Raw genomic sequence first — 17,018 nt, 5'->3', positions numbered from 1 at the left:
CATCAGTTGCTATTTCAGCATTGATCCTACTATGCATTGTCCTAGCTAGACAAAAACCTGAAAGCGGAAAATTGAGAATTCAAATTGGAGTAAAGTCCTAACCGTTTTAGTTTGTTATTTATTGAAACGTTTTCTCTGATGTTGAAACCCATGACCACGAGTTCAACCCGCCGCTAGATAGGCACAATAATTCTCTTTCATTTTTTGATAATTTTTTTTATACGGGTTGAAATATGAAAAAGTATAATACTAAACTATACTGTAAAATTTGCCGTGTTCTCGTATTGAAAATATTCTATTTTTTTCCAGCTTGTACTGAACTCGTCAAACAGGCAAGTCAGGACCAAAGCAGCCAATCAATTGATGGTGAGTCTCTTCTTCTCCCTTTGCTTCAAGGCTTATTAGACGCCCCTGAAAATGAGCAAACTCATGATTCTGGAACTGAATCAGGAGAAGATCAACGTTCTGGCTTGATAGCCGAAGTTCAAAACGCTCTCGATAAGTTATCGATGAGTTTGCAAAGTGACGCCACCGATATTACCGCTGAAAGACGTAGTTCCTTGCTACAATTAGTTACCAAATTGCAAGCTGGTCTGTCTTCGGCCACATCTGACAGAAGACATAGCGGTCAATCGAGATTCAGCCGAAGGAGAGAACGGCCAGATCGTCATACTATCGGTGTCAGTAACGAAGAATTAGCAGACGCTAGAAAACTCATGCAAGAAATCAGTTGTCCCTCGCAATCCTCCTCCAAAACATCGCTTATTCCAAAACAGAATTCCGAGGGCAGTGTTAATCAAATCACTTCCTCGTTCAATCCAGCTTATCAGAAAACTTCGGTGAAAAATGCAACGGCAAAACCATTCAGTTCCTCTAATAGCGCCAATGCTTCTACCAACTCTTCCTCAGTTCAAACACCTTCCGAATCCATGGATTGTATTGGTTATTTATTCAACGAGGAGACTAAGGAGTATCCAAGCTTGGAACCATCTCCGATACCTCACGTTAATCAGAAGAATGACTCCCTCAAAACCCAGGAATACTATCAGCCGACGCAAAATACAGAATATCTTCAAAATGGTATTATTCATAAACAGACGAATACCTTAACAGAGTCAGAAGAAGACGACTGCAGCACAATCAAGACAGATAATTACTCCAAGCCTGATATCATTATGCAGAGTAACCCTATATACTACCAACATGATAACTCGGAATTCGATAATAAGAAAAACAGATTCACTACGAAGAAACTAAAAATGAGAAGAGCGAACACTATAGATATTCCTAAACCCTTACATTTCTACGAATGTGACGACGATGAAGAAACAGACATTGAAGAGGAGGAAAGAAGAAGGAGGAGCAACTATATAGCTCTTCGAGGACCATTCAGGGTAGGAAACACTGCTAACAGAAATTCAATGCCTACTTTGGAACCGAGAACTGAAAACGACAAGAAATTCTTGGCTTTCATAAGCAAGCACAATCAAAATAACCATAGGCATTCCTTATGGGCAGATAAAGCGGATAAAACCACCATTTGGAATAATAAATTCGACCATATTAAGACAAACTTCGAGAAGAGAACTGATGATGAAAGTGTGTCACCAAACTCTGCCAGGCATTTCTGGAAAGCATCAGATGACTCGGTAATGTCAAAATCTAATAAATACGATCCAAAGATCAGTAAACAAGGTGCAATGAATTTGAAAAAAATGTTCGAAGAAAAAAAGAGATCAGATGAACGAAGAAATTCTATTATTGCTGAGAAATCTTCGAAAACCGCTACAGCAGTTGTTCCTCAACCTCTCCCTGTCAATAAATTCTCTCATGCTCCTTCTTCTGCCTTTCAACCTGTCCACAGGTTTTTGAATAATTATACTGAACAAACTAAACCATCATCATCCACTTTCCGACCCATACCGAATAAGGAGACTATAAAAAAACATAACGAAGAACATCCAGAGATCACAAAATCTGTTCTTCAGGTCAACGATACGCAAGGCCCAAATCGTTTGTTTCTATATAGTCCAAAACCTCTCCAGATTAAAGAGAGTGCGTCTCCAACTTCACCGGGTTTCGTAAAACCATGGATTGGCAATACTGGAGAAAGTAGGGTCTTAGCTCTAGCAGCCAAGAAATTTGAGAATTCAGCTCCACCACCCAGCAATTCATTCCAACCGAGAAGGTTGAGTAGGGAAAAGATTAATGCATTTCCTAATTTCCAACAGAATAATAATGACAAGATGACTGCACCGTATTTAGTTAAATCTTTGGAACAATCATCTAACACCGTGAGGAAACTAAGCGGTCAGTATGACAACTTAGGATATCAGCCCAACAAATTTGAGAGGTTGCCACAACCGCCTCTATCACCATCAAACAAAAAACACATAGAAGGTTTCCAGCCAAAATTCACAGTACCTCAAAATTATTCAATTCAGTATGATAGATCTAGACTACCTCCGCAAAACCTCCCTTTTCAAAAACCTACATTGATGCACAACGCCACCCCTGCAGATGTAAAGAAATATAATCAAATGCACCATCCAGATAAACAGAGCTCTCAATATTTTACACCAAAACATGATCACAATTTCTCTAAGGTAACACAAACCTCACCACAACTGGATCACATCCAAAATACCGAACACCATCAAGCTCATTCCATAATGCCTCATCGCAATGACGACCACAGAGAAACTTCACAACATTCGAATATAAAGAAAAACATTCGATCAGAAGATAGAGCTGATCACGTATCAGCTCGTCCCCAAGGAGAAAAACCCAGATATGCTGCTCAAACTAGAGTGAAAACTGAATTATATGATAAGCCTCGAATTGAAATAAACGATCCTGAAAAGGAAACTCTTGGAAATGAATACTCGAGGCCAAGTTATATTTCTCAATCGTCTATCGAGAGTCTCAAAGAATATGGCGCTATAAATAGCAGAGTAATGAGTGGTCCTGTGGCCCAAGTTGCATCAACAGTTAAACAAAAGTCGCCAATGACCAGAAATGAACATGATATACAAGCTGCATTCGCCCTTAAAACTGCTTTGCAGAAAGTAGGTTCTGTAAGTCCAAACCCGCAACCTAAACAAGAAACAAATAGAGATAGTATGGAAGAGACCTCAGTTCAATATCGAAGAGATAGACAGACAAGAAACAACGATCAATCTCAAAGAAGTAACGCAATTTATAATAATGTACATTCTAATCAAATTCACCCTTCAAGAGAAGATGATATGCCAAGAATACCTAATAAGGTGAAGCTTTCCGAATCTCATGAGGTGACTTCCGAAGGAGAACATATAGTGACTGGAAAACTACCTCTTCTTCCCTCAATCAGCGTGCAGCCTTCTTTCAATAAACCCACTCAAGCTCAAGTGTTGAGTAAATCTGACTCTTGGCACCAGATATGCTTGTTGAACCAAGCAACCCCTCAGAATAAACCTATTGCCAAAGCAGCACCACCTGCTAGAAACATAATGAAATCCAAGTCGACTCATTCTGTGATTGCTCCAAAGCAGTTCGAGGCTGGAATGACGAGGGATGAGATTGCTGAAAAAAGGAGAACAATGGAGGCATTCTTTGGTGGAAGTAGTGTTCCACAGCAGCAATCCAAAAGTCCTTCACCTGGTAAGATAGTCAAGAGAGCTATTAATCGTACTAAGACCTCTGAAAAGAATGTGCAGTACAAACAGCTGCAGTCGACGGAGATGCCAACAGGTTTGGCAAGAAGTAGGACGCTTCCTGACATTGTCTGTCTGGATTTATTGGATGAAAATAACGTGGATCAAGCTTTCGAAGATCTTTTCACATCCAGCTGAGTGGAGGTATTTAATGTTAGGGAGCAAATATTTCGACCCATTCCATTAATGTACGTGGAGGATTTTTATCGTATCTAGAATAAGGACATAGTTGACGATCGATTGTTTTGAATGATCAAGTAGATGATTCTCGATTAGATTTTTTAAGGATTCATATTCACAAAACTGTTGGATGGAACTTCCGAGAGGAGAATTGTGGTGCGTACACCAGGATTGGGGAGGAAGGATAATGTTGAACACGAAAAAGGGTGAGGATGTGTTTTGGTGTGCGCACCCACCTGCTATATAACCGCTCGCACAAATAACGTACCCAGATTTTGCATCTCGTATACACCTTCAAGGAATTTGATATGCTACATTATATTGCATCTTGTTCGTTCATTGGATTTGTTTCTCCCTTTGAAATTTTCGTATTTTAATTTTTGACAACAATTTATGATTTCGTTATATTAGATCATCGACACTTCATGAGAAAAAAATTGAGCAAAAAAGTGTACCTATATTTTTAATATTTTTATCTTAGGATAACACTTTTCACGATCGACTATATAAAGATTGAGGTCTTTTTGTAATTTCAAACCATCGATGTACTATTATCAGTTCGTTAGATCATTGACCATGCATGTTTTTTCTTTTATAATTAGCATCAGTTCTTATGGGGCAGTTCCTAAAAAGACCATAATTGGTCAAAAGACAAAATTTGATTGAAAGACTTATGCCTAAGAGGCTGGAACTGACACTTCAAGGTCTTCAAGCATTCGACCATGTCATATTCAGTCTCTTGCGCATATGTTGATCCATTCAATGTATGTTTTTCAGTTCGGTTATTTTATTTTCACACACACATATACTTGCAACTTTTTGTTTGACTAATCAGATTTTGCATCACATTTTCTAACAACTAATATCACCGCCTTGGTATTGTAGGAAAGAGATTGAAATATCTTTTTATTTGCAGAAGTTGTGGAAACAAGCAGGGAGATTGTTAGTGAAGGACCCGTTACAACCACCAAAGGTAAATACATTTGGTATTATCTGAATAAACATATCAATACCATCAAATAAAGAGAAAATTTAATCTAAATTCTTTATGTTGTTATTTATGTTTCTTTGGTAGGATTTACAGAGATAGCAATCTCGACAGATTGTCATATCTTCTCTCACTCTCCTATGAAATGGATATACAAATCAACATCTACAATTCGAATTATAATTTTAGAGAATTTAATTTTATCTTTTGGTGGATATGAGGTTGCTATCTCTCATCAGAGAAAGAGTTTTTTTCTGTTATCCCACGGTGTCCCTAAATTCAAATTAGTGAAATGAATATACAAGTTGTAATTTTGTGAATTCAGTGAGTTTTTTGAACTATAAGACACTGATGAGGAAAAATTGTATCAAAAATACAAAAATTTCGAAACGTACGTTTGTCTTTATGTAAATTCAGTTATTCAATTGATTAACTTCTTAAATTTGTACAGTTTAAGGTTATTCATTCATTCTTTTTTTGGCTGGTTTCAATATTTAACAATTGGAATTGTATTTCTAGACAAAAAAGTATTAAAGTATATATCAAGAAGATTTTGTTTTGACACAATGATGTCATAATTTTAAGATTTCTATTTTCTAAAGATTCTTTTCCCTAAAATGTCGAAATGCAAGTAGATTTGTATGCTTTAAGATGAACAAGAATCATTATCTTCCGATACTTAGTGGAAAGGATAATTATCTCATGAAAACTTCCTATTCAGTTGATGTCGGAAGGTTTAACAATTTCTTTTTTTTTTTCAGTAACAAAGGTCAGCACACAACAGCATATTTCGAAGAAACCAATGTCACCTTTCGCCAAATTCCGGCAACTTGACAAGCAAAATAGTCTCAACACACCCCCAAGGTAATATTTCCCATGTAATATGAATTTCTACTTATTAATATCCACTCAACATCTCTTTCAAATTCACAACATACTATTTCGTCACCCTATTTAGCACTGTCGCACATAAAAGCAACAAACAAACGCTTACCATAAATAACATAATTCCTGAAAAAAAAAACGTGCATACTGAATAGGATTTAATCGATTGTTGAATCGAATATGGGAATATATGATGGCGACAAGTATAAGACATACGAATAATTGCAAGAAGAACAATGATCTCAACAGTTGGTGATACATCCTTCTAACTCTCTCTTTGGCTTATATTTCTTGTTATTCTAGTCTTCATTGAAATAATCGCAGCAGATGTTTCATCCCCAGACTGATGACGTGTGATTTTCTCAATGTACAAGATGAGTGAATCTGATAAAGTGCTAATTCGAACATAAAATTTTTTTTGCAAAAAACAAAGTATAGTAGACAACTCAATGACAGTTGATGCTTGAGCTCTAGGAGGAGAGCTGGACTAACTTGACGACAACAAATATTTTACTATCCGAATTGACAAACGAATTTTTTGAATAGGTCTATTTCTCTAGTTTTTCAGACAGGGCCGGCGTTAGGGGTGAAACAGTGAAGCGACTGTTTCAGGCGCCTCTAGTTGATGGGCGACAATTCGGCCCAGTTTGCTGGCCACCTTTTCATATTTCATCTTTGATTCGCAAGAACAACATAAGGTTGTTCCGCTCCGCTGCGTTTGTCAACATTCCATGCAATAAAAAATCGCCAATCCCACCTTTACTAAGCCGCCTGTATAAAAAGTGGCAGTCCAACCAATATAAACAGAATACTCTATTGCTGTCATTGAAAGAGGGATAAAATCATTAGGTATTTAACACGACCATCAACACAACCTTCGCTTTTGAAGTTTTTGGGATGCCGATTCAACATATGGAAAATTCCAACGATTTTGCATTCGAAACTAGTTACTGTTAAATGCCAAAAGTTTTCAGCGGAACACATATGTTTGTAATCCCAATTAATTTTCGAAGCAATACTGAAACTTTGCATGCCCTACCGCTCTTTGTATCTTGTTGTGTGATAGGTAATCATTCTTTGATCGTACGCAGTGTGATGTGAAAATCAGATATAGAAGCAGGGACGCCGAAAAATTCTATGCTTCAGGCCCCAAAATCACTCGCGCCGGCTTTGTTTTCAGAAAACAACTATAACCAAATGTTCACATTTTACAGTCATTCAATGAAAATACATAAATTGTTTGGACAAAAATATAGAATTAAAATTATACTCTTACATTTCTACGGCAAACAAAATATTGAAGAGTTAGGGTTTTCATTTATTTCTAATGAACTTTTTCAAATCGCAAAATCTATAAAATAATACTTACAAAAGAATATGCCAGACAAGTCCCTATGAAAAAAAACGGCTCAAGTTATTTAATAATTTAAAGTTAATTATTTCAACTTAGCCTTCATCTGAAGCTCCTCAAGAATGTAGAGATGGGAAATTTTGAAAATAAATCATCCTTCACTTCAATACAATTTCCTTCAATGGTTAGATGAATATACTAACACTTCTGCATTAATTTAATATTACCTACTCTACCTAAACTAATAGCATCTTTCGGCTTGGTCTGCAGTACGCCTAGAACGCCTGGTGGCAGTCCCCTTTTTAAATTCACTGATGCGGCCCTGAGCCAAAGCGCCAGCACCATCAAAGATCGACTTTTATACTGGTGCAGGATGAAGACTAAGGAATATGAGGTATGATCAGTGTTCAGTGTTTTGGGGTGTTCTATCTGTCTGCTTTGCTTCACACTATCTTTTCATTGTTTCATTCATTTCATTTTAATTCACCTTTGCTTCAATATTTGATGCTAACAATTTTTGATTTTGTGTGTAAGTCGTGATAATATTTCATTTTACTCTTTAGGATTGATAGAAAAATAGGTAAATAATGATGTTTCATAATTCACCTAGTTAAAAATTCGAAACATTTCCAAAAAAGAAAAACTGGCTTTCAAGATGAAAAAAATAATGCAACTCATTCAAAAAAACTCCGGATAATTTTAAATAGGTAATTTAATGAATTAGCTGTTTAGATTGCAATAAAGTATATGTAGGACCCTCCCAACTCTAAGAGCCAGTTCCATAATCGAAACTCGAAAGTAAAGTCTCCTTTACAAGTGAGACGTGTTCCATAAACCAATTCAAAGGTTAAAAAAAGCTTTGAAGTATCTTTCATCATAAAGTCCGGATAGTGGCCCTTTATGGCAAGAAAAAGAATCCTTTTTGTTCGCGCATATTCAATGATTGCGAAACTTACCTTGGTCTGTTTGTCAATTACTATAGAGGTCAGAAGGAAGGAGAATAATCTTCCCGTTTCAAAAGTGTTCATTGACCTGAAATAAATTGCTCTAGTGTAGCTGAAGGGTGAATTTCATAAGAAACGTCAAAAAGGACTGATAGAGATAAAGCAAAAAGTAAACAAGTATGAAAGTGTGTTAGGCTTCTTGGGTTGGTTACCCTTAGGTTATACCAGCACCATTGTAGAGAATTTTTGAATTCTTATGTACCTTTTCCGCCGGACACTTCTTCCGCAGTTCTACCATAAGAGATTATTCTCCTTATCTCTACCCTCCATATCATTGCAAGTAATGAGTAATTAGTTCCCAGAACAGCCAACCCAAGGAAACTTGACAGTTATGAAGACAAGAAAGACAATCAGAATATATTTATGGAACCGGAGCCACCTTCAAGCTTCCTTTAAAGGCGACTTTCTAGTGAAACGGAAGAATTTTCGCATCGATTGTGAACTGTCCCTAAATATTTTAACTGTTGTGTCCTTTTTATTTCTGAAATATTCTTCATATTTTCTATTTCTATTCATGTGAATAGAACCGAAGAATATATGTATATCCTTCGGCAACGGTCAAGTATTTTCATCCTTCTTGCCTTTGGAAACTAAATTATCTATGAGGCAAATCTTGATTTTTTCCACAATTTGAGAAATTTTGACAAACTTAAGTATTTTCAATACTTGCCTACAACCTGTCAAATTTGAATATTTAAAAAAATCTTCCATATTCCTAACTTTCTGGACGGAATGCGATATATTGCTCGTGAAATGGCATATAATTTTCGTTTATTATTACAAAATAATGTTCTTGGATTGTTCGTTATGTTATCGGCTATTTCGATCAAAAGCTTAGATCAAAAACCTCCATTATCAAATTCAATTAATATGATCAACCTCGGTGACATGCTTCTGCAACAACAAATATTGAGGTCACCTTAAAAGTATACCCTACATAAAGTAGGTAACATTAAAATTTTCAGATGCTAAACATAAACATGCCATATTCATTAAGTCTATGTGATCGGATGCTTACGTAATAAATGCTTTGATTTGTTCATCAGGCAATATTTTTTAAATTATATTTATCATTCTAGAGTTTCAAAAGAGCACGAAATTCAGAATATTCTGAAATATCAATATCTTTTTTTGTACTGAGTGTGGCTTTTAGCATAGAGTTATTTGACCATATAGTAGATGCTTTCAACTTTGTAGACAAGTGGGAGAAGTATGCAATCATTACATTTTTAGATAGGAAGGTCTTCTTTTTTCCTGGTAATGATGACCCATGAAACGTTTGTAAGCGTATTCATATTTTTTCTCTGAATTTCAAGGTTACATTTCACCTACTCTGATGGTGTCCCGCACATTTGAGCATCATCATTTCAAATATATTTGTTGAAGATATGTAGATAGCCGAAGCCGAAAAAAGTAATGACCATCTAATTCTTGTCACAACGATAAACGAATCCGATTGTCAAGAAAACAATTCCATGTGCTATGAGATTGTAATAGAAAATAAAAAGATATTATTATGCCATCTCTCAATCCTGGTTTACATTGGTATAATAGTATAGTTCGTTCTTCTTCTTCTTCTTGTAATAGGACGGAGTCCCGTCAATACGCTCTATTAGTGTGACGTCACACACCGCCATTTTTGGTTCTCCTGTCGGTGTTCGGAATCCAAACAAATAAAATGTCATTCAAATTAGAACGGTGTCGTTGAAGGAATTGGCTTATTGTCATAAATAGGAGTATTGATGAACCATTTCAGTAAAAAAAAATGTTGCTGAACCATTTCAGTATTAATTGATAGACAGAAGGAACGAGGTTAATACAAGTAAGTTTGAAGCCTGTATCATTCCTCAGATTTTGTAAAAAGCCGTGTTTATTAGTTGAACTTCTAGTTCGAACTTACTGGCATTAATCTCGTTCCTTCTGTCTATCAATTGATAGTAAAATCGTTCTTTAAATAATCTTATTTATCAAAATAAGCCAATTTGTTCCACGACAACGTACTGATTTGAATGACAATTTGTTTGTTTGGATTTCGAACACTGACAGAAGAACTAAAATGGCGGTGTGTGACGTCATCACTAATAGAGCGTATTCTGTTATCCGGCCTCCTGCGATGTTGGCGTCCAGCTATCGTTCGTTGATAGAGATTTTTCCCTACTAGAGTAATGTAAATTGGTTATGCTAGAGCAATAGAGTACTACAGATAATGCAGGGGAGGAAGTGTGAAATAGTGTACTCGACTATCCCACACCACTTCAACAATCTTACTCTAATCTACTGGTTTGTTTGTTGACTCCCAATGTGAACAAACACATGTTTGGTTTTAGCATCTTTCTAGCTGCTTGTGTGCTTCAGCCTTCGAACTATCTTTTTAAATTACCAGCAAACGTAAATACAGTTACTCTATCAAAATAAGCAAAGTAGAATATTTCGAAAAAAATTGTGCTAGTTAACTCTACTACTAATTATACTCTATAAACCAGGTTTTAGTGAACGAACACTCCCGAACTCCAACATTTGTTAGCCTTGATTGACACCTAGGCCAATATAGTCATCCGGGAATATATAACTTATTCTTCAAAATAAAAAGAAGAATAAAAAACTAAACAACAATAGCATTACAAATATCTATTTCTCTGATAAGCTCGCCTCAATTAGAATTCCAATTGTCATTTTTTCATTTTCAGAACATCCAACTAGATAACTTCTCAAGCAGCTGGGCCGATGGACTGGCGTTCTGCGCCCTTGTACACCATTTCTTACCAGACGCTTTCGACTACCATGCACTCACACCAAAAGAACGCAGACACAATTTTACGCTTGCATTCAAAGTGGCCGAGTAAGTATGGATTTGTTAATTAACACGATGATGAATATTTTCCTTCTTTTATTTTTTCCTTATTCTTCACTGTCTTTTGTTCTCTTCTTTTCATTCTTGTTTTTTTTTTACTTTTTCTTCTCAATTTTGGAGTAAACATTATGAACGCACTAAGCGATTTTATGTGGTAGCAACTCTAATACGTATTGTTTACAAGAAGATAAATTTAATGTAGGCTTATATGTAAAAATATAATTCTATTTTATATTGAACTTACATATTTTGAGCCGTCATTCAAGTGTGATGAAAATTTCAGTTAATAATAATAATATCATATTAATTATAATTAACTTTTATACCTAACAATACAGCAAAATATCTCGTCAGCTCACATCGAATATTTTATCAAATATTGTTTTGACGTCTACGTTTGCTCATATATGTGATGTGACAAAAAGAGATTTGATAACAAAGTTTGAACCAAAATACTCGAAATAATAGCTTTTTTTATTACTTTATTTGATTGTTCTTTCCTTATTTAGTCAATTCAAAAATGATATCCTCCCAAACAAATTGCAATTCGAATGAAATATATTTGACCTGTTCTTAACATACATTGTTATGTCCAAAAGGATCAATGAATATTATCATTAGTAAATTATACAACACAGTACAGACAATTTTTGGATACGAATAAATCAGTTTTCAGCTCCTCGACAATTACAGTTTTGAGAATGCAAAAATCGAAAATGGCTAAACAAAGGGCGACAAAACGGAAATATAGAGGAAAATATTATAATAAACTTCGGATGTAGACGTATTTTAATGAAAGTAATCATCTTAAAAGCGATAATAAACAATAAACTCATAAATCGTAAAAAGAGTACGATTTACCCAGTGTAAATTTTGCAGTGTTTTTTCTTCTTGTTTCCTTTTCTTTGTTCATTCTTCTCACCTGTTTTGTTTTTCTTATCGATGCGTATCATTCAAACTTGAAACTTCAATAAACTATCAGCAAATTTCATCATAATTATTTTCACAGTGAGAAAGCAGATATTGCACCACTTTTGGACGTCGATGATATGGTAGCGACCATGAGACCTGACTGGAAATGCGTGTTCACTTACGTGCAGTCTATATACCGCCGATTCAAGGATGAAGACTAAAATGGCTGTATTTTGTTGATTTTATACTTTTTTACTTTTTTATCTAACCTGATGCTTCTAAATTCATACCAAAAAATAAACTGTGGAGAAAGTTCCTCATGCCTTGTCTCAAAAATATTTGCTGTGATATAGAAAAAGCATCCTTTTAGATTTGCATAGAAAATCACAATACATAAATACATTTTCTAGTCATACTTGAAAAGTCTGTTGAACTTTGACTCTCAACTTACTTTCTCATCATTTTAAAGGTGATATATTACTGATCAGCCCAGCTGTTTGATTTGTTATTCTTATTTTATATATCAAGTTCTGCTTCCAAACTAATTCTATATACTTATATAGGAATTTTAATGGGTTGTTGCTGCTGCGTTATCACTAATATGAAAATAATATTTTCAACCCTACCAACATGTTCATATTTCCGTCAATACATTATTCTTCTTAGATTTCACCTTCTAATTGTAAAAATTGCTATGTGCTTTCAAGTATATATATATATATATATATATATATATATATATATATAATATAGATGTGTATTTTATTTTGTATACAATGATTTAAGATTCTAACACTGTAACAAGTTATAAAAATTAAAGAAATACCAATTATTTCAGTGGATTTTTCTCTGCGTCTTCCCATGATGAGTTATCCCTTAACTTATAGTCTGAGAGTATGTGAACTTACGCCAAAGTATAAGAGCCGAAAGCTTTTATACGCAATGTCCTGGCCAAAGCACTGCGCTCAGATAGGAAACCAACCACACCGATTCACGGTCTACAAGGAATGGTATAGAGTCCAGAGGAAAAGACTGAAGCTTCTGCAGATAAACTCGAAAGCCAATGTAGATCGAATTATAACAATGCTGATATGGACAATATCTAGAACATCAACCGCAAAATAGGGAGAAATTCTAAAAAGGAACCGACTGAAGCTATCGGTTTTGCAACTCTTCAGGAAATCCAGAATAATATAATATCAAGCAAAGTGAAAATGTCACCAGGACCGGACGGCATTAGTAACTTGTTGTAGCGAAATCTCCCTCGAGAAACCTTAGAAGCATTTACGAATATAGTCAGTAAATGTACTGGAAATTACACTGCGCAAAAAAATTAACGCACATTCTGAAAATCTCAATTTTAATGAAAGTTAACTCTACATTGACTTTATAACTTATTTTTTATGTTCTCTCGGGAAGGTTTTGAAGGAAACAAGACACATTGAATGGAAGAAAAATTCAGAATTTCACCGAATCTTATGTGAAAGAAGAGAAATAAACAATTTTCAAAATACTGGAATGAGGATAAGTGATTTAATACTTGGTATTTCCACCCCTTGCGTTAATTACAGCTCGGCAACGACGGTTCATACTCAAAATGAGTGATCTTAAAATGTTCTGATCTAATCCTTCCCAGATTTCTCTGAGTTGGATTCTTAAGTCATTAAGGCCCAGTTTCACCAAACAGCACTTGATCCCAGATTGATTAAACTCCGCTTGTTACTAAAGCAGGCTTAACAGTGTTTTCTGTTTCACCATGCATCAACCCGTCCGAAGATGATCGCGATTAACCAAATCGCGATTAAATAGTCAGACCATTTGGCAACGTTGTGAACAAAGAGTTATATAGTATTCTGTATTCGTATTAGCAGTGATGACCACCATTGACGCTAGGTGTCAGGTGTCATTCATTCATAACTCATAACATTTCAAAACATTTGTCATCTTGTAAACAAAAAACAAAGTTAATTTTTGCCGAAAATGTCGAGTGATGTGCTTCGAAATGTCGGAAACTTGCAGAAGTTAAAAAAAAATTATCCCATTTCACAAAACCACACATTCTGGAAAAAAAACTATATAAGTAATTTTATTAACTTATTTATTTTTATTAACAAGTTTAACTGCTTCTTAAATAATATTTCAATCAAACATATCAATAAATTATTCTTTGCAATAAATTTCATAAAACACAAAAACAAAGTTTACGTGTATTTTAAATGGGAAATATTGAGCCTATGCATATAGTCATATATTTTGATAAAATTGACCCAAAAATTAGAAATTTCCGGAAAAATAATTACATAGACAAGAGTTCCATACTGATAAATAATTATTAATCTCAACTTGAAAGGTTATAATCCTCCAAAAATGGCCGATTAGTGCTAAATCGCGATTGGTCGATTAAATGGCGCTTTGGAGTGTGGTGAAACGCTACATTACATTAATCGTGATCTAAGGCCTCACTTAAGAGCTAAGTCAAGATTAAAGCATTTGGTGAAACTGGGCCTTAGAGTAGTTGGATGATTTTCTGAACTTCTCAGCCTTCTATTGAGGTTGTCCCAAACCTGCTCAATCGGATTAAGATCTGGACTTCTTGCTGGCCATTCCATTTGAGAGACTTCAACCTCTTCAAGGTACTCCTGAACGATGCGCGCACGATGTGGTCTGGCATTATCGTCCATAAAAATGAAATTTTCACCAATGTATGGGGCAAATGGCACTACATGTTCTCCAAGAATGTTCCTTATATACAGCATTCATAGCTCCATTATCAACGACCACTAGGTCTGTGCGAGCAGTCAAAGATATTCCACCCCATACCATATTTTTTTTCAAATAATTTCAAATAATAATCGATCCTCCCCCGAAACCAGTAGTATTCAGGAAATCGCACTGAGCATATCTTTCATGTGGACGTCTGTATACAAGGGAACGTCGATCACAATGGTAGAGGCAGAATCTAGACTCATCTGTGAAGAGAACTCTTTCCCAATCAGCCTCTTCCCAATGGATATGCTCTCTCGCAAAATCCAAACGCGCCCTTCGATGGGCTGGGGTAAGAGCTGGTCCTCTTGCCGCGACACGAGGCCATAAATCATATTCTCTGAGGCGATTTCTTATTGTCTGAGTGCTAATTTACACCCCATGAGTTTGCTCAAGCTGATTTTGAAGGAGGCGAGCGGTTGCAAACCGTTGTCTTAACGAAGAAACTCTCAAGTAACGTTCTTGAATGGCAGTTATTACCCGTGGTCTACCCTGTCTTGGTCTTCGGACATTCATACCTGTCTCCCTGAATCGCTGCAACATTCTGGACACACTTGTATGGGAAACTCCAAACCTTTCTGCAATTCTTGTGTATGTCCACCCTTCTTCTCGCAAAACTACCGCTTGGGCACATTCCTCTTGGGTCAAATTGCGTGTTTCGCATTGCATAGCGATCGAGTGTAGAAAATCAAACGAAAGAAAAACTATTGATCACTAGAACTGATCGAGAACAACTGATTTCAGAATGGAGCCAATACATTCAAAATCTCATAATCTCATCTTTTTTTATTCCTGCTGGGAAAAAACATCTGTATTGAAGAAAAACGTTGAAAGTGGATAACATAGGTATGCATGCATAATTCTGATAAAGATAATTATTTTTGAGAACACCTTCAGTTGTAGAATAAATTTGGGATTTCCATAATGTGCGTTAATTTTTTTGCGCAGTGTATATTGGTTAATCTCACCTAGTCCTTTTCGTATTCTACCAAAAATATTTTCTTCCGTGGTAGGATGCGAAATCATTTTCTTCAGAACTCGTCAACTCGACGTATCATTACTGACTTGGAAAGAAACGGGGGGAAATAGATTTGATTACAATTATTCATCTTCAGTCCTCTTAACGTATGCCACAGAATTTTGACGAACGTCGTCGTCGAAATCATTGCTCCCAAAGCAGTTCTATTTATGAGATGTGGAAGATGAGCAGAACTCCCACCAACAAGAGCGACCAAATTGCCACGTGACAGCACGTATGATATTTTGAGCAATAAGAGTAACCAAATAATAAATTAGCTTACTGGAATTTATTCAAAAGGACTGGTAGAACAATTCCCTGCTCTCTAATACATATCTGGGAATTTGGAAAGCCCTTGTAGATATATTAGAAATATTCTGACATAATTCAAGTGACTTTAAATACACTTTATCCAAATGAAAAGGAAAAATCGGTCACACAACGAATTAAAACCGAGTAAAAATGTTCATTTCATTAATCCCATTACGGACCTCACTGGTCTATGCGAATAATAAGAAAGATAATTGTTATTATTATTTGAACTGGGGTCGTTGTGGTTCGGTAATCCTTCCAGGAACCGAGACCATGTAGATCTTTTGTTCTCAACCCTACTCATTCATGGAAACCCAAGGAGGTCGTCAATGGCGATAATAAAACTGACAACCTCGATCCTTAGGGGCCTTGGCCGTTACCACTCTGGTATCCAGGACCGGCTTACCCATATAAATGGTTCTTAAGCCAGCCAGCTCTGGACACTTGCATACCATGTGTTCGGCTGTTTCTGCTTCCAATCCACAGAGCCTGTAAGAAAGATAATTAAGAAGTGATAGATGTAATAGATTTAACCCAATACAAACAACCAAATCGACACATTCTGGTTCCAGAGATGACCCGCTAAATACCGAGGTTTATTTGAAAATGTTGTTATGGCGGCCACTCACGAGGCATTCTCTCGAGCATCTGGAAGCCAGCAATCAGCATCGACTTGTGCGTCGACTTAGGCATCGACATCGGCATCGACTTCAGGATTCGACAAATGGTCACATCTGCCTCCTACTAAATTGCATGCTGCTGGTGACCATCTGTCGAATACCGAATGCCGAAGTCGATTCCGATGCCAAAGTCGATGCCCAAGTCGACACACAAGTCGATGCTAGCTTCCAGATCCTAGACAGAATGCCTCGTGAATGGCAAGTTTTAGGCAATAAATTCTCTGGCTTCGAATGAATTTCTGAAAACTTGAACAACCCTTGCATAATCGATATTTTCTGGCTTCCTCCAAGTGAATTTGGTATATACAATACAGGAATATTTTATGAATGATGAATGCAGATCTACTTGACACCCTTATTTTCAGGTTGAAAAAGATCT

General features: G+C 35.9%; 1 protein-coding gene across 5 annotated transcripts in view; it reads left to right on the top strand.

Annotated features, from left to right (window-relative positions):
• LOC123682495 (microtubule-associated protein futsch-like) overlaps positions 1-12,591 on the top strand; it is an 87,974-nt gene extending 75,383 nt beyond the window's left edge. For 4 of the 5 annotated variants that reach the window (XM_045621133.1, XM_045621134.1, XM_045621135.1 and 1 more), the window contains 6 exons: positions 310-366; positions 4,792-4,848; positions 5,625-5,727; positions 7,370-7,493; positions 10,791-10,942; positions 11,964-12,591. In XM_045621133.1, coding sequence (XP_045477089.1) covers positions 310-366; positions 4,792-4,848; positions 5,625-5,727; positions 7,370-7,493; positions 10,791-10,942; positions 11,964-12,087 — 617 coding nt within the window. In that variant the 3' untranslated portion in view covers positions 12,088-12,591. Of the gene's footprint in view, positions 1-309; positions 367-4,791; positions 4,849-5,624; positions 5,728-7,369; positions 7,494-10,790; positions 10,943-11,963 lie in introns of those variants that run through there. The other variant, XM_045621136.1, reaches the window with a different exon arrangement.
• The last annotated feature ends 4,427 nt before the right edge of the window (positions 12,592-17,018 follow it).

This window comes from Harmonia axyridis, chromosome 6 (genome assembly GCF_914767665.1).
Source record: "Harmonia axyridis chromosome 6, icHarAxyr1.1, whole genome shotgun sequence".
NCBI lineage: Eukaryota > Metazoa > Arthropoda > Insecta > Coleoptera > Coccinellidae > Harmonia > Harmonia axyridis.
Note: the sequence above shows the minus strand (reverse complement) of the source record. Positions and strands in the feature narration are given on the sequence as shown.